The sequence below is a fragment of the Cygnus atratus genome, chromosome 2 (assembly GCF_013377495.2).
Source record: "Cygnus atratus isolate AKBS03 ecotype Queensland, Australia chromosome 2, CAtr_DNAZoo_HiC_assembly, whole genome shotgun sequence".
Classification (NCBI taxonomy): Eukaryota; Metazoa; Chordata; class Aves; order Anseriformes; family Anatidae; genus Cygnus; species Cygnus atratus.
This window is the reverse complement of record NC_066363.1, coordinates 44,335,839-44,354,475: the sequence shown is the minus strand read 5'-3', so window position 1 is coordinate 44,354,475 and position 18,637 is coordinate 44,335,839. Positions and strand designations below refer to the sequence as shown.

The 18,637-nt window shown below is 40.1% G+C and overlaps 1 protein-coding gene across 1 annotated transcript in view; it reads left to right on the top strand.

Moving 5' to 3' along the window:
- The first annotated feature begins 5,411 nt into the window (after window positions 1-5,411).
- Window positions 5,412-18,637, top strand: part of ABHD5 (abhydrolase domain containing 5, lysophosphatidic acid acyltransferase) — a 29,577-nt gene continuing 16,351 nt past the window's right edge. Inside the window, exon 1 of the mRNA XM_035549745.2 lies at window positions 5,412-5,783. Within this exon, the coding sequence (XP_035405638.1) occupies window positions 5,644-5,783 (140 nt within the window). The 5' untranslated portion in view covers window positions 5,412-5,643. The remainder of the gene's footprint in view (window positions 5,784-18,637) is intronic.

The following is an 18,637-nucleotide window of genomic DNA, read 5'->3' as shown; positions in this document are numbered from 1 at the left end:
ATTTTCTTGACACACATAAAGCAAAAGATTTTACTAGTTAAGGTAATTTAACTCACATAGAATACATAAATAACTGGAACTTAACATGGCTGGAAAACTATCAGTTATTTTTACGAATCTGGTTGAAAACATTAGGAATTTATTATTTTCTTTCAAGTACAGAGAAGTATTCAAAATCTTTTTTTTTTTTTTTTTACCAAAAATCCTGCAGTATGGAATTATTTCTAAAGAGTAATGGCTGGACATTCTCAGGCTTAGAGCTTACCAGATACGACATACAACACCCATGAGACACTTCCTCTCTTTACCTGTGGTAGAAGTTTGAAGATTGTTAACCAATCATGTATTACAACATGAGTTTTAAGGTTAAAAAAGAAATGTCACTTTGTGTAAAAAGAAAACTCCAAAAACATTGCACAAGCTTTTATTTACAACCAACAGGGTTACGATGAGATCAGGATTACACCAGAGAGGTTGCACTGTGTTTTGTAGTTAACAACTTCACTAGGAACAGGATTATGATGTGGATTTTAGCGGGCTGAAACCCTCCAACTATTATCAGCTGGGGTGGCATGGATGCCAGGACACGTGATGGGATGGTGAGTGTGCTGGTGGATGGGACTCCTGCCCACCTCAGCTGGCCTTGAAGACATTACCAACAATGGAAAGATAGGGCTGACAGGTCCTCAGAAAGCTGTGTTCTCAGCCTCCCTGCCTCCAGGCAGCTCCCCTAACCCTATGACATCTCTGTTTATAGAGGATACAATATGTAAGTAGCCTGTTCTTAAAGACCCCAATGACAGACCATGACCATACCCCAGGAATCTTTTTTTCCAGTACCTATACCTTTGGAGAATATTTGCCCTAATGTTTAAACTAAAATACCCTGTTTAGAATTTCTGCCCATGGTGGACAGCGAAAACAGGTTATTCCCACGAAATCATAAATTCTTACATATTTGGGGACTGTTATCATTCCTCCTACTCAGTTTTTTCTTCCGTAATTAACCAGCCCAGAACCATTCAGTATTTCCAGTAGGCCCCCTGACATTCTGGTTGTTCCCATCTAGACGCTCTTCAGGTGGTCCACATCCTTCTTGACACACAACACCCCAAACTAGCTTTACAACTGCTTAGCAAAGCAGAATTACTTGCCAAGTCTTGCAAACTCTAATCCTTATAATAGATCCCAGCAGAACGCTTATCTTTTTATTTTTTGTAATAACGTGCCATTGTTGACTCACACCCAGTCTGTGGCCACTCAAAGCCAGAGTTAGTATTGTACAAAACTGCTACCTAACCAGTTTTCCCTACCAGCTGATTATTCCTGCTTAGGTCTGCAGCTGTTTCAGTTGAATAGCTTCCCATTTTTTTTGTATTTCTAATTGAAGATCATTTTATATTCTGTCCCTGTCCTCCTGCATACTTACTCCTTCCCTGCCTGATACATTTACGATTTCAATAAGCATTTTCCCTTTTATAAGCATCCTTCAGGTCACTAATGACTAGCACCAGATGTGGGATCTGTGCAATCCCACTTAATATACACATTGCCAATTTGATAGAGCACCATCCTGTTACTCTGGTTTTCCAGATAGCTCTGTATGCACCTAGCTGTAGATCAATGTAAAACACACTTGATTAATTTGCTTAAGGGAATCAAAAGAAAATTTACCTGAAAATCAAGACGTATTGCATCTGTAGCTCGTCTCTTTCCACAGAACAGGTCATCTGGTTATAAAGTCAGTCAGACATTTGAGACATAATTTCTTGCTGACAGTTACCAATCTCTATGCTATTTTTCAGGGATGCACAATAATACTTATTTCTTTCACTGTTTTCTGTGATATTTCTGACACTGATATTCTGTGAACAACACCTTTAAATACCCTAGGATGAAGTAAAAGAGGGACTTGAGGTCAATTTGAAAATACCTGACTTAAGTACTCTATCCTTTTCTTAGCTGAGGCTAAAATCTTATCTTCTGTTGTTATTGCAACAGTTTCCTGATTTTACTGATCTTTTTAGTGAGGTCTAGAAGGTACTGCCCTTCTGACACCTTTAGCTTTTTCACTTGATAGTTAGAGAACCATTTCTACCTCATATAGTTACTATATTTCTAGAGTGATTTTATTATTATTATTATTTTGCTTGCTAGTTGCATGTCATTTTATGCTTGTGTTTTTTAAATTTTGTTTCTACATACTTCAGTTATACTTTAATTCTCAGCCTTAATATCCTAACCTACTTTTTTCCATCCCTGTACATTTATTTCTTGAGTAATTTAGCCAAACTGGTTCGTTAACTTGCTGACTTTCCTTCACAATAAAAACCTGTGTTTGCCCTTAATACCATTCCTTTAAATAACTAGCTGCTCCTGTGAATTCACTCTTCCTTTTCTTTTTACCTGTTATACAAGCTTTTCTAAGGACTCCTAAATTCCAGTTCTCCAAGTTCATTCAAGCCTGTCTTTCTGAATGTCATGGATTTTATTTTAATCCTACTCTTCATACTCTTCAGATTGCTAAATCTGCTGTTTCATGGACAGCCTCAACTAATGTCCACCCTGACCTTGGCAGCTAGTTGCTTCTTACTGGTTTTAATCAAAACTAGCCTCTTGCTAGGTCCAGACTTTTCCAGAGGCCCCAGAGGGCTCCAGTTTGTATGTTCATGCAGGTATCCACCTTCAAAGGTGAAGAACATGAAATAAGGTTGTGGTGTTGTCTAGATTACACACCCTGTCTCATGCTGCTGAAAAGGTCTCAACACGTGCTCTCAGAGCTAGCACACAGACTCAGGCAGACATAGGCACTGTACTCTTAATGGCAGCACCCTTCCACCCACCAGAAAACATGAAACCTTGTCTCTTCCCAGCCATTCCTGTATCCAGAAGGGAATTTTCAAGTTAATCACGTGTGAGTGACGCATGCTGGAACAGCTAAGTATGACAAGACGGGAGTTGTGGCTAGCAGCACAGCATGTCATGGCCCCAGCTGTCACTGATACTGATACATAACAATAAGGATATATCTTATCACCCCTCTTTGCAGTACGCTTGCTTCTTGAAGCACTTAAACTTCTCTTGACCTCCCCAGAGCTGGCTCCTGCACACAGTTACACAACTTCCTACCACAACTGCTGTGGGTGCAGTTACAAAATGGTGCTACAGGGGCTCTGAATGCGAACATATCTCCTTTTCAACCTGGGCTACCTGGGATGCAAGGCTCGAACTTTCAGCTGGAAGTTATGCCTGAACTACAACATGGACAACATGTAGAGTAGACACTCAGAGAAGAAGGACCTGTGGGTGCAAGAAACAAAGGGCCTGCAGAGGCTTTATGGCAGTAAATTACCACCAGAAGGATGCAACTGGTGGGAACACCTCCAGTTGTGAGCTGGGCTGCCATCATAGTTGTTGCTACCAAATCAGAATAGGCATAGTGTATGATGTTCCTTTTATCAAGCTGCTGTTTTTATCACTTTCATATAGAAAACAAGCATAAGCAATATTTTTTTCCTTAGTGTGTACATACTTGGCCTGGTCAGCCTTTTTTACGGTTTTTGATCAGATAGATTTTAGCAAGCTATTTGTGATGCTCTTTGGAAAAGTAGGATACTAAGTGGGTCATTATAAAAAACATGGGTGAAAAACACTTGCACTCTCTTTTCATGTTTCATTGTCACAGTCAGCTCTAGCTGACAAGCAGCTACTTCTATTGGATCAAAAGTAGGACTGGAAGTGTAGTAAATGTAATATAGAAATTCTTTGTGTTTGAGGTGTATTGACATAGAAAATAGTACAACCTCAAATCTTAAATAGCTAAGAACAATGACAGTTACTGTGAACTGACCTCTAATATAGATGGTCTCAAAGTTGTTGTTTGAAATCCAGAGTAAGCAAGATGGCTTTGACACTCTGACTTCTATAATGTCACCTGGAGTCTTTCTCTAGCATGGAGACTGATATTTTTATCTCAGTCCAGGACAACGAGTATTTGTGAGGTCAGATGGATTGCTTTTCTTCTCACAGCTAAGAGAACTTGTTTCTTTCCTCTGATGGTAGCAGGAAAAGACTTTTGCTCTGAAAAGGGTATAACAAAAGAATACCACCTGTGTTACATGATGGGATCTGAAAATAAAATTCTGGCTTATAATAGCAACATTGGGTAGCATAACTCTTCTTAAAGAGAATGGCAACAAACTAATTCAATAAAAAGGACCAAATATAACTCCTATTAAAAATGAACATGGGGGCTTATTACTGAAGTGGGAGACTAAACAGTGGCAAGAACTATCCCTTCAGAATCAGAGGGATATTTTCAGTGTCCAGAAAATTCTCTCAAATACCAAAATGGAAAACCTCACCTGAACTCTTTGCTTCTCATCATGATCTACCTATCCTTCATTCTTTTACATGACAACATCAGTCAACTGATGTGTGACTGACACTCTTCCATTAGCTTTGTTGCAGTCATTTCTTCATGCACAGAAATACAGCTGATTTATCCACGTAATCAAGTCAACTCTAAAGAAACTGAGCTATTTCTATCAAGAAAGGAAGTAAGAGAAAGAGAGACTGATGAGTGGAAGTGCATTATTTATATTTACATTCTTAAATACGTGTAACCAATGACTGCTTGTGTGAACAGAACTGAAGTGAAATCACAGAAATAACCATGTCTAACACTTGCATGTTCCATGAGTAGGGCTTAAATCTTACTTACGAGGTTTTAAACATATTATTTCATTGGAATTAAGAAGAAGTAATAGCATTCAGGGCTATTATTTCAGGCTCTTCGCAAATTCCATGGAGCATCACTGCAAATGTTGACAGTAGTCATATAGTTCTGCATTCACAAATATTCATATTTTCAGCAAGTAGAATATTTCAGGGAAGTAATAACTGAAAAAAAAACACCTCTCTAGAGAAAAATGTTAGATTGCCAAAGCATTGTGACACAGCCAAACAAACTTTAGCTGAGATTGTGTAACCTTAACGATCACTGTTGTTAAAATTGCAGAATGGCTTCTGTATTACCAAATTAACATTACAGCTTTTGTCACAGGATTTCAGAAACCTAAAGAAACAGTGATCATCCTGTCTGTTTTTCTGAAGTGCCTTAGGTCCGCAGCAAAAGTCAGGAAGAATGCGAGGCTTGAAAACTTCTCGCCAACACTTCCACTCACTACGTCTTGCTGCTTTATTTCTATTAGGGTTTGTTGATTGTTGAATATGAATGCAGTTCATACACTGCTGAATAGTAACGCAACCTATAGCATGGGCCTGGATGCTGTTGAGGAGTGCATCCCTTTTTTATCCGTAAAAACAACCACAAACTACCGCCCTGAGAATCTAGGGCTGTGCAAAGTGAGGTGGCTGGGTTATGTCAGCCTGTGGCGGGGCTGAGACTTGGGGGTGTTCAAGGCAAGGCTGGACGTGGTGCTTAGGGACACGGTTTTAGTGTGTGACACTGGTGGCAGGGGGACGGTTGGAGCAGGCGATCCCCACAAGGGACCCCCCTCACAGCCACCCCTCAGGGCGCCCTCCCGCCCGCCATGGCGGTGGGGGCGGCGCTCTAGGCGGCTCTGTGGTGTGGGTGGCCGCGGCGCGGATGACGCAGGGAGGAGGAGGGAGGGGCCCGTGATGGCCGGGGCCGCCGCCGTCGCGCTGTCCCTTTCCGCGCTGCCCGCCGCCGCCGCCGCCCCGCCGCCGCCGCCGCCGCCGCCGCCAGCAGCCGGCTGCCGCCCCGCCGCCATGGCCGAGGAGGAGACCTCCAGCGACGGGTGAGCGCAGCGGGACGCAGCCCTGCGGGTCACCTCCGGCCGCCATTGGAGGCGGCCCGGCGGGACCGGGGACAGCGGCGCCTGCACGGGGAGGGGGGGACACACCGCGGTCTGTCTGCAGCCCTGCCCGGCTCTGCGAGCCGCCCGGCCCCTTCCCTCCCGCCGACGGCCGCGGTGTGTGCCCGGTTCCCGCTGCCCGGAGCGGTGTCCCGCAGCCCCTCGCCGCCTGCTGCCCGTGTGCAGCGCCTGCTCCGCGCCCCCCCCCCCCCGCGGTGCGCCCGGCTTGGTCGCGCCCGGCCCCGCGAGGACGCGCCTGCGGCCGCCGCCCTGCCCCGCACCGGGGGCGCGCACCCGCGCCCCCCCCCCCCCCCCCCCGCCGCTCCTCGGTGTGTGCCCCGCGCCGTACCTCAGGGTGCTGGCGGCTCCTGGCCCCACAGCGCCTCGCCTCCCTTGTCCCAGAATATGTCCTGTGCCTCCCCATTCCCACCACAAAATATGCTGGCTCCGAGTCTGTGTTAAAATATATCACCTCTGCTGGTCGCTCTGAGTTTGTTCTGTCATAGTTTGCGGTTCTAGCCCCAAAATTACCCGATCAGAATATATCTCACTTTGCTCCAGTCATACGTGTACTGTATCCCCCTCTATCAGATGTTTAAGTGTGCTCTTAATGCACTGTTTACATGATTTTTTCCTTCGCCATCCTTTAAGTATCAGGTGGTGTATCGCATTGCTCATACTGCCGATTGCCTGCCCCCCTCCCAAACTCATTTTTTGCCTTTTCTTTCTCCCTTATTTCATAATTATGTTTTTTTGAGGAATTCCACTTAGAATTCTTTAACAACTTGCATGAAAATCACACTGTGCTGTCATAATTTCATATCCAGGATGCTATTTGCATGTTGTCATATGATACGTCTGTTCTCTTATCTTCCAAAACTGTCTGCATTCTCAGTCTTGTTCTATGTGTAGACCTTTTTTTGAGTTTTTGGTGTTTATATTTCATCTTAGATGATTTGCTGCTGCCAGCGCAGTCTGGATGGACCAGAACTGGACTATCCATCTTTTCCAGGTTCCCCTTTACACCTTTACAACTGTATACACGCGGTGTTCTCTCTCCAAGTATAAACTTCACAGGCTTCTCTTTCAATGCACTGTGCAGTTCAGTTTAATCTGTAACTGCTCTTTCCTCCTTTCCTCAAACTTAGAATGTCTTTTTTTTAAATAATACAGTTTGTTGGTTTTTTTTTACACCCTCTGCAGCATTTACACATTTTAAACTACAGTTTCCTTCTTGGTTCTGCGTTCTTTCTCATCCATTCACATTCATAAAATACATCTCATTTGCAAAGCCTTTTCTTGATGATTTACAGATTTTCTAAGTAAGAGTCTTAAAATAGCTCTGCCTCAACCTGTTTTGTTTATATGTTCATTCAGCGCATTAGCCTGAACTGTATTAGCTGCCTGATTCAATCACACTGGGTACTGAGCGCTGCTTAGGTAGTGCCAAATGTCCTCAACTTCAGTAGCCTGTGAGGGCTGCAGGATTGTAACGTTAGATGATCTGGACGTAGGGCAAGGAGTCATAGGCTAAATTTTTCAAAGAGGATTATGAGAAATTTCTTGTCATGGCTTACTCCGCTGGATAGCTTCTAAAGGGACTTGATTTTCAGGAAGTTGTCCGTGTCACCCTTCTGAACAATCAGGCCATTTAATGTGAAGTCTTTCAGGGTAAGCGCCCGATTCATTAAAGACTTCTAAGTCTTCTTAGACTTCTAAGAACAAAATCTCATGCTTTTCCATGAATTCGGAAAGTGCATTAGCTGTGATGAAATGTTAGTACTCCAGGTTGTTAGCACTTCTATTGGTCTGTTTCTAACGATCAGCATTTCTTCAACTTTTCAAGCAGAGAGCAAAACTCAATACCTGGAAGAAATTTAGAAATGAGTGAAATGAGTTAAATACTTCTGGATTTAAAACTTCGTAGCAGTGAGAGGAAGGCTGACTATATAGCATTAGAGCCCTAAATTAAATTGTTAGCAATAGGTGTATACAAAGAATAAGTATGAAGTTTATTTTATCTGCTTAGAGAAAATAGTGTGACTCATCTTGTTATGCAACATATGCAAACAACCGGTTTGTTGAAATCTAGTAACTGCCTAAGTAGGGTAAAAACAGAAAAGCAGTGACACGTTCCTTTGTAGGAAATCTCAACTGAAAGGTACTCACGGCCTTGTCCTAACCTACAATGAGAAGTTTAACTAAACAAATATTTTGGTCTCCATCATGGAAGTGATTGCTTGTTTAACTTGTCACCTGCTAATGATGCCCAAACTTCTTCACAGCCCTGAACCTTCTCTGTATAAGCTGTAGAAGTAGACTTCTGCCTGTGAGACAAACAGCCTACCCTAATTTTTTTGCCGATGTTGAGTTCACTTACACTCCCTCTGAATTCAACAGGACTGTTTATGGCTTGTAATAAATCTAGTAATAGATTTAGATTTAAATCTAGTAATAGCAGCTACTAAATATATGTAAATATCTGGAAAAAATTCCCCCTTTGCCCCCTGTGATAAGTGGAATAACTTCCTTTAAAACAAAAATTTTAGGGAAACTGCACTTATGAGCCTACATCATTTTGCTTGCATATGACCTCTAGCCTCTCAAAATAACGGCTTGGAGAAATATGTAAGAACATATACTGTAAGTACCACTGCAACACCAGTACCCACAATTATTTTTGCAATACCATTCAAGCTTGTTTGTGTTTTGATTCTTTTGGTATGTGATTTAAAATGCTACAGAATTATTTTTATAGTTTTGAAGTGAGTTGTTTGAAATAAAAGAGGAGTAATTTATCGAGCTTGATAGAGCCTATATCTGACTCTTAGTAAGACAATTCACAGTGATAGCACAATGATATACTAAAGAGTAATATTAAAGCATAAAGCATAACGGGATACTCTCAACGCAGTCTTGCTTTATTTTTCTGCTGGTTACATCATTTAGGTTCTACAGCAAGCTAAATTAAGGTAGACTGATGAAAGCCTGGTGGGTGGTTCTTACCTTTCCTGGTGAAAGGAGACTATTTCTAACAGCCTGTCCTGTAGTACACATGACTAACAGCAGGTTTGGGACCTACAGCTTCCATCTTTGAAGAGACAGTGAAAACATAAGTGCACTGTGAGAAGCGTGTGCAGGAGGAGGTTAAAGGATGTTTCCTTCCTCATCTGATTTTATCTTTTTCACTGTTGTGTCAGTCATGACTTCAGTGCTTAGTGCCTTTTGCACTGTGTTTGTGTGCTCATCTGAAAGTGTATGTATGAGCAGGTTTTCAGGCATTTATCAGATTGTTTCAGTTTTCCTGTCCTTGTATGAGTTTGGGGAGGGAAGGGCTGCGGTGGTCTGGAAGATCTCTTCTCCCACAACACAAACTTGAGAAAGGTAAAGATGGCAAAATGTAATAAGGGCTATCTTCTCCTTCCAGAAGCAAAATGATCTTGGCAGTGTGTGTCCTGTCCCTGTGCAAGGAAGAAACTCACCTAAATGTCAGTACAGTGATGTTCTGCTTTTCAAGTCTAGCACCTGCAAGTGTTATGGAAAAAGGTTTAAAAATATATATATTTGTAGTGAGAGTATAGAATTAGATGATTTGTTCATCTCTTTTACTTGGCATTGACTACTCTTTGGAGTCCCTTGTTTGTCAGAGAATCTTTGGCTCACGTTTAGGACATTTAGGGAATCATTTCTTATTATTTTTTCTTCATTTCTTAATGTTTTTTCACATTGGTCCTCAATAGTTACATGTGATGTCCTTACCTTGGTGATGTGGCTTTTCAGGTAGATCCATTTATAACTTAACCCACAGCCTTTCAAGCGCCCTCAGCTTAGTGGGAAATTAGATGTTAGGGCTGCTGCCACGGAGCTGCTGGGGAACCACGGCCTTGGTCAGGATCTTTTCATCAAGGTACAGCCAGGCCGCTGAACTTTCTTTCACAGTTTTAACAATTAAAAAAAGTTAAATTGGGGCATCCCATTTGTAATTCAGCAAATACAGTTGTGACTTTACAGAGAATTTTTTATTTTTTTATCATTCATAAGGGAGATCGCCTCAGGAATCATAATCGAGAGGTTTGAATAGCACAGATTAGACACTGCTGTGCTAAAGGTCTTTTCCTCCACTCTTCCTGAAACTTGTTCTTGTATTAGACAACGTGAGGAAAGGTACCACCAGCTTACTCCAGAGAGCTGCAGAGGTCTTTCCCCCTCTTTCCAAGCAGCAGGGAAAAAACTCTTTCAGTGGCTCCCCTCCAATAGCATGTGGAAACACTGGTTCCCACCACAGGCGAAACAGCATTCAAGTGTGTTGTTTCCACCGTCACTACCAGGCCCAAACACAATCCCAGAGTTAAAGTGTGTTACACGTGCTTCATGCTTCATTTATATAATACGTGGATGTCCCATTACTAAAGAACATGCACTTCTGATGGCTCACCTGGAGCTTTCCATTGCCTCTGGTAGAAGATCCTGTTCTCCTTCCCTGATTATCTGGCTGAGTCATCTGTTATGACAGAAATCCCCTATAAAATATCTTACTCGGTCGATTAGTCACCTGGCTCAAGTCCTTACATCTGAGAATGAAAATGAGAAGTGCCAGGATTAGCAATCCTTTTGCCAGGGTTGCATGGTTTGGGGCATCCTCTTAAGTTTTTATAGAGTCTGTTAGAAGATGGGTGCTGCCTCAGGGCTCTGTATTTTATTTGGGTCAATTGGGCTGTGCCTTGTAGGCCCAGTTAGAGATCAGCCCTCTGAAAAGAATCGTGTCTGTGCCAGGAGAATCTGCACAACCTACAATTTTTCTGCACATTAATGAGAGAATCTGAACCACTTTCCCAACTCATAAATTATTAAAGCATCTTCATTTTTTCCCCTCATATTTAGTGGTTTATTAAAATTGTTTGTTGAGGAAATTTTAATTAGCTTATTTCATAACTTGAGTATTTTCTTGCAACTCTGATCTTCCAGGATAGGTTTTTGTCCATAATTTGTATTGAGAGCCAGAGAGAAGAGGGCACGAGAGGAAAGGTGAGTGAGTTTACGTTGGCGCTGAAACTGAAAGATCCAGATGAGAAGCTGAACAGCAAGGGAGAGGTCAGTGGAGAAGAGAGATTTGTGAGTCCATGAAGCTGTGTAATGAAATGAGGTCACTCTGGAATAAGGTTAAGAGGGTAAAAGGAGGATTTTAAGCGTAAAGCCTTGAATGACACTGAGAAAATACGGTGAGGGATGCTGGAGTAGGAAGGAGCTCTGAATGAGTTGTAATAGAAAACCAAGGATTGTACGAGACGACAGAAAGGAAAGGAAAATAAACCCCCACAAATCTTTTCTGTAATAAAAGATGCACAGGTGCCTATTGCCACTGAGGAAGTCCACCCATATACTGAAGTGAGGAAGAGAAAGATACAGCAATGAGGAGAAAAAAAAAAAAAGAAAAGGGGTAGGTTGGTGCTAGCAAACTATTCTAGAAACTTTTTTCTTCATTACGTTCAGTACGTTATACTGATCTTAAAGGCTTCTTAATTATTCTGTACTTGTCCAAAAGGGGATGTTTGATGCAATGGCTTTTTGCAGCCTTCAAAATCCTAAAGAAACCCTACAAAAAAGCAGGAGAGGGATTCTTTGTCAGGGAGTGTAGTGACAGGACAAGGAGTAAAGTTCTTAAACTAAAAAAGGGTAGATTTAGATTAGATATTAGGAAGAAATTATTTACCCTGTGGGTGGTGAGGCACTGGCACAGGCTGCCCAGAGAAGCTGTGGATGCCCCATCCCTGGAGGTGTTCAAGGCCAGGCTGGATGGGGCTTTGGGCAACCTGGTCTGGTGGGAGGTGTCCCTGCCCATGGCAGGGGGTTGGAATTAGATGATCGTTAGGGTCCCTTCCTATCCAAACCATTGTATGATGATGATTCGTACCTCTTTCTGAGGTTACTTACATGTCTTTCTGACACATAAAACATTTGATGTGTAGTCATGTTAACAAAAGAGTGTTTTAGTTTCAGGATGAAGGGAGGGGTTGTTCGCTTCAAAGAGTTTTCCAAGAAGTGGAAATGAGGCTAGGTAGCCCAAAGTTCAAATACCAATTCTTGAAGTTTGACAAAGTTAGTCACTGTAGGTGACTATGATAAAGAACACAGTGTAGAAGCTGTTCTAATGGCAAGCAGCGAAACAAAGCATCTTCAGTGTGTATTTACACTCACGTAGAGGCAGGTTGTGTGATAAGAGTGTGGTTTGCGTGTAGTGTGTTTGGAGCTAAGGGAATAATCATGTGCTTTAGGTGGTCTCTTGTGTGTGTTTCTTTTATGGTTCTTTGTGGAAAAATAAACAAACCCGTCTCCTATTTAAGTTGTGATCTAAATTATGCATGATACAGTATGGGATATAAACAAAAGATAAATAGGGTAGAGTGGGGATGGGCAGTGGTGTATATTTATAACAGGCGGTTGTTATGTGTGGATTCTGTTATTGTTCTGTGTGATAGAACTCGGGAACGGTCTGAAATGTGGACCTCTGGCATGGTAGGTGTTAGAAGGCTGACAAGTAGGGTTTAAACAGTATATAAAGGTTGAGGTCATGCAATATCTGAAGGGCAGCACGAGTACATCAATAGGTGGATGAATGAAACGAAAGTAATAGGAAGTCATGTATATCTGAAAGACACCAAGAGAGAATTTTCATTTACTTTATTTCATTTATACATTTCTTCCTAAATTCTTCATGCAGTGTGTTGTGCAGTGTTTGTGAAAACACTTAATAACTGTGGCAATGCCAAGTTCTATCAGATGCGAATTTACTGTGGAGGAGGCAAAGGGGCGTAGGTACTATCTGGTAGGTAAGCTGTGTTACATGTATGGTCTCTGTCACAGCTTCATTGTGACTGTAGAACCCCCCTTTCCTCTCCACCACATCTGCATCTTTATCTCTGTGTTCTGTATTCTTTCCTACCTGGTCTGTAGCTGCCGACAGGATTTTCCTTTAGATTGAGTTTGATTTTGGCTTTTAAATTAAAATATAAAATACTGACTCCTTAGAAAATATGGCAGGAAATAACTTAGGGCTTGATTACTTGGTTACTGTTAGAAGTTAGTGGAATGGATAAACAAATGGAAAGGCAGTACTGGAAGACAGAGAAGAAAATGGGGAAGAGGGAGGCACAGTGATGTAAGGTATACAGCAAGACATACCTGCGGCTAAGGTTCAGCATGGGAGAGAGCAAATTGTGGGTACTCTCCACTGCTTGAATGCTCAGGTTGCTCAAATGAGTTCAAACACCGTGGTAAACTTCCGTAGCAATAAAATAGCCATAAAATGCTCATTGTTTGTGGATTTACCTTATCTACATTCTCAGGTTAATTCTGGTAAGCAGTAGCACTGTTGATATAAATAGAGATGGTAATAAAATTTCCTTGTGAATTTTTACAATAATCTTGATGTTGAATGTTCTGAATACAGAGTTCAAAATGCAGTAAGTACATGAGGAATGCATTGTTTTTACCTCTGACCCAGTGTAGCAATATTCTGCAATAACCTATCATGGGCTTCTTGTTGAAATGGACCTGAGGTACATTACACTTCCTAGAAATATTATGCAGAGGTTTTCAAAACATTCTATTTTAATGTTAGTGAAGTATCCAGGAGTTTCACAACATCTAATTGCATGGAATGTCTTGGCTTGACATTCATCTAAACAGAACTTCATAGGCAGGCTTATGTCATCTGGGAAAAAAATGCTTTCCTTTTTAACCCACTCACAGCACTTTCATATGGTATTTTTGTCATCTCATGAAAATGGTAAACAGACATTTGTTAAAAGATTTGGTGCTTTGTTCCCCTGTCACATTCCCAGTTCTTGCTCCTGAGTCTTGCCATCATAGTGTGCTCCTCAAGGTCTTTCCCTGAGGATTGCAACATTTTTTGATCTTTTCATGCGATGATTGTAAAGTGGACCATGAAATATTTTTCTTCTTCTGATGTTTGTAGTTGCCAGAACTTAATTTTTGTCTTTGGAACATCTCATTCAAATTGCTGTGATGGCTACTACATCTGGCTCCTACTGTATGTGCAGAAGCTCTGCCCGTGGATAGACAGCCTTTGCAGTAACAGTTATTGTACATAGATAGTGTATGACTGATGATCATACATTTATGATTGTATGATTGAATGATTCTGACTGCATGCATCATCCGCAGAAAACTGAAGTCCTGAAGAACATGCTGCACTTTGGGGACAGGAAGGAAGGGCTGCAAGAGGGAGTCCTAAAATTGGTTACGCAGTTAAAGCTCTCATGAAACCCTGTCCTCAGCCCTGTTCCGGAGACATCCCTGCCCAGTTAAATCCAAACCAACCGAGGTCATGATTTTATCTTACTGTCAGTGGCACCTCTGACTTTAAAGCTTGCCAGCCTCCAGTGTGTCCCACTAGTCTTTTTTTCCACATTATTAGCCCATAGATCTTCTGGTTAACTGCTTCGCTTCTCTGTCAGCTGGGTCTCTATAATTAGTTTGCTTAAAACATAATTTCTTTTAAAGATGAATCTTTTCACAAACCTGACGGAGAGAATAGCCACAAAAATAGTTGAACAAAATGGAGGGAACACTAAGTTTTTAGATCTGATCTAGTAGTGGTAATTGCCTGAGATTCAGGCATCGGGTCACCCATTTCACCTCCTACTGACACCATCAGGAACAAAAATGCAAAAGTAGGGTGCTTCTCAGAGACAGACTAACACACAGACTTCTCTGTGCATTTCATCTTTCTCATTTTAGAAATTGGCTTTTATTACTTAACAGACTAACATTGAAGATTAACCACAGTTAATTTTATCTGGTAAAGGTTTAAGTCTAATGTATATTATGTGCTTCATCCTGTTCTCAGTTTCATGCAGAGCATGTTGCTTTCACATGATAAATGTATTGTCCTAGTTTCCTAAAATATGTAAAATGTAGTTGAGAAACTGGAGTTTTTTTCATGCTAATCAGTAACACTTTCTCTTACTGTCAATTAAATATCCTTTTCTTTATAGCTTTATTTTAAAATCAGTGATATCTCACAGTTACATTCTTACATACCCTTTGAACAGAAGGAACATATATCTTGGTCTTCAGTAATGTTTTTATTTACTTCTCTACATGTAACATTTCTCCATCCTTGCTGTCATCCATAGCAAGATTTAAGCTCTGCCTATACTGGTACCTAGGTTGCATGTATAATTTTCTTGGATTTTAAATGGTTACAGCTGTTGAAATGTTAAAGGAGGTCGGCTTTCTGAAGCTATATTGGAGAACTGGAACCCGTTCACAAAATTAAATCTGCAGTGATTAAGTGACATCTTAATTTTAGTGGTAGTGCCTGATGCATTTTACATTTCATATCACTATTAGTCATTTAGTACTGTGTTACAAAAAGAAAAATGTTAACCAAATTTGATTCAGAGATGTGCAGTTCCAATATATAATAATTTTAAAACTTCCTTGAATTGGAAATAGTTGCTGGTTCTGTATCTCCTCAAGTTTACTTTTCAGTTTACTGGGGTTTTAAAAACATCCTTTTCTGTTCTTTCACACACTAGCTTGAAATAGGTTATTGCGTTTTTCTCCAAAGTGTTTTTTTTCACTGATTTGTTACACAACTTATATCCAAGGCACATTCTCCAAGATGTAAGCAGAGAACAAGATGGAACTTGAATATAGTGAATGGCTTTCAACCATTTTAAACAATGCCTTTAAGCTAAGAGAGGGTAGGTTTAGATATTAGGAAGAAACTCTGATTATATATAATAATTAATGAAATGAGAAAGTAAAAGTGTATTATAATTTAACTCTTAGACGTAAATTAGTCAGATGTAAACCTGCTACTTCTCTCTGATATTTTGACACATGAAGTCATATTTGATTTTGTCATCCTTGACAGTTTCTTTTGCTTTGCATTGCTTCAGGTCGTTGTCCATAAGCTTGAAATTTAATAGCCCAAAATGGAATTGGCTCTGAAAACTTGTTGTTGAAGAGGCAAGAAGCCACATGCTATTCACCTCTTAGATTCTGTATCAACTACAGCTGATGCTGATGAAAATGCAGAAAACATTTAGTTAAACAGACTTATTTCTGCTGTTCCCCTGGAAAAAAAAAATAAGACTATGTCTCCGTGTATTCACTTATGCACCCATGAAATCACACTATAGTGTGTTTTTAGAGCATTACAGCAAGATGCTGTTTTACTTTTAAAATTGACATTTTGCCCTAAATTTGATACGTTGAACTTTTGCCCCATTGTGAATATGGGAAGCTCCTTTTCACTCCTGTTTTGCCTGTTCTTGGTATTTTTATAGAAATTGAAAGGGTTGGCTGGGTTGCTTTTCCTTGCAGTTTTAAATGATATTGAAACCAGCCATAACAGTAGCTGCCCCGTTCTTTTAATTATCGATGTATTTTGACAGTCACTTATGCATTAATGATAATATACAAGTATTTAGAGTTTCTTCTCATAAAACACTGAGCACTATGACCTCAATTCAGCAGGACACTTAAATATATGACTAGTTTTATTGAAGGACAGTGCTTAAGTATTTTCATGTGAAGAAATTACTTAAAACCTTGGGAAGAGTTATGGTGTTTACCGTATTTTGATTTCAAAAAAAAAATCAGTTCTAAATTCCTTTGCTAGCACAGTACTTCAAAAATACTTTTTGTAGAAAAAAATGAGAGAATCTGAGCTGTTTTTCCATTAGCTTACACTTGTTTTTCTATTATAGTGCAAGCTTCTCCTTAGTTTGGGACTAGCTCAAATCAACTGATGTTTGTAATGATCATGCTAGCTGGATGGCCTGAAAATCAGAATGCCATTCCTCTTAGTGTTATGCAGAAACAGTATAACAAATTCTGTGCATGTAGTTGATGTTACTCTCTTCCTTACAAATAGCTAGAATTAAATCTGAGAGTCAAGAGAGAAGAGGGTTAGGGTTTTTGAAAGATCAGCTTGATTCTAATAAGCTTTAAGGGTAAACCTTGAAATGATTTACCAGTGAGTTCACTCAGTGTTTTAGCTTTTTAAGCAGAAATTCAATTAAAAATATTAAATACGTTCAGTTGTTGAGAGCAGGACAAAAGCAGATATGCAGCCCAGTTGATCATGTATTTAGTTACATCCCCTCAGTCCTTTGTGAGTTATTGTGTAATTGTTGTAGATGCTGAGCTCTGACTTTCCTACTGGTGGAATTTTTAAGTCCAGATAATATTTGTGATGAGAAACTATTCTCCATGCTTCTGTCACTGATAAATGTTTCAGTGTCTCTTTTTTGATTAGTACTGGGAGTTCTAATTACCTTACTAATTTGAAAATTTGTAGTCAAAAGTAAAGTTTATCGTAAACACTGTAGAAAGAGCTCTGCATATATTCTTTCAGAAGGTCAGTAGTTTTTGACAAATCATCACATAGCAAATGACATTGCTTTCGTTTACTCTGTTTTAGTAGAGTTCTGTCAGAGATTTTGTGTTTTCCTTTTTTGACTCCCAAGCTTTCCATAGATTATGACAGCTAGCTCTACAACAGTATTATACATGGGGAAAATACCTCTGATTTTAAGCTTAATACACCTTTAAAGTCACACATTCATACAACTCTAACAGGAGTAATTACATTGTGAGCTTGAAGAGCAAGCGAGCTCCATCTATGTATATTTATATCTCCTATATAGAGTTCCACACAACTTCTGTTGAACATTCAGTTGAACATCTTGATATGGTAGAGCTTCATTTTTGAAACCAGCATTACAGGCCAGAAATCGGGTAGACTGCCAGCTGTTTGAGTGCATACCTCAACATAACAAGAAGTGTTTACCATCCTGCAGTATTATCGAAGCTTGCATGAGCTTTTTTTGGAGCATGCCAAATTTGTAACTGGCCACAAATCCATCAGTGGTCTTGCACGTAACTGACTCTCACCGAGCTAAATAGGTTTAATCTAGCTGACAGAATGATAGTTATCTGAGTTACCTATTTGCCACATTCTTCATCTGATTTGACCTAGTTGGTGGAGGTGGATGGGTGGGTCACATTCACTGTGCCTCTGCCTCTACTTGATGCTCAATTCTTTTGAAAGTTTCCCTCAGGCAATTTAAGTTGAGCTGTGACAGCAAATACTTGTTTCAAATTAACATTTGAGCATCTAAGAAAAATAAGTATTAGCCTTTACACAATATTCAGTTATTCTTTACCCCTTAGATTTCTGCAGACAGTAATCATTACTTATTTTTAATATCTGTTTCCTTTCTCATGCTTGTACACGTAGAGTATGTATTATAAATGAAAAATTGCCTCCTTCACTCTGACATCTAGTATCCTCTAAACCCTAATACTTTCAGTTTGAGCATGCTTACATATGAGATTCACTCAGTCAAGCACACTGTAGTTGACAGGTAAGTCAAAAATTTGTCTACAGTATATTTCTTCATTGAGTGGAATAAGATTTTTACAATTTTCTCAAGTTAGATTTACCTTGTTTCGGTGAATAGGTTTTTTCATCTGTTTTCAAAAAGTGCAGTATGAACATTGTCATATAATATATTGAGTTGGAGCTGGGAAAATGTAGTAACAATCCCCATCATGGCTTGTAAGGCTTAGTAGAAGGAACAGCAGAAGCAGAATCATCACGTCCCAATTGTTTTTTAATTATTTTTTTTATTTTTATGTAGCCGGGAACTCTTGAAGTCTTAAACCCTTTCAGACTATCAAGAATGATCAGTTCATGAGGAAGGAAGCAGAAATACAACTGAGAATTGTATGGAACACTTTCAAATAAAAAAACACCC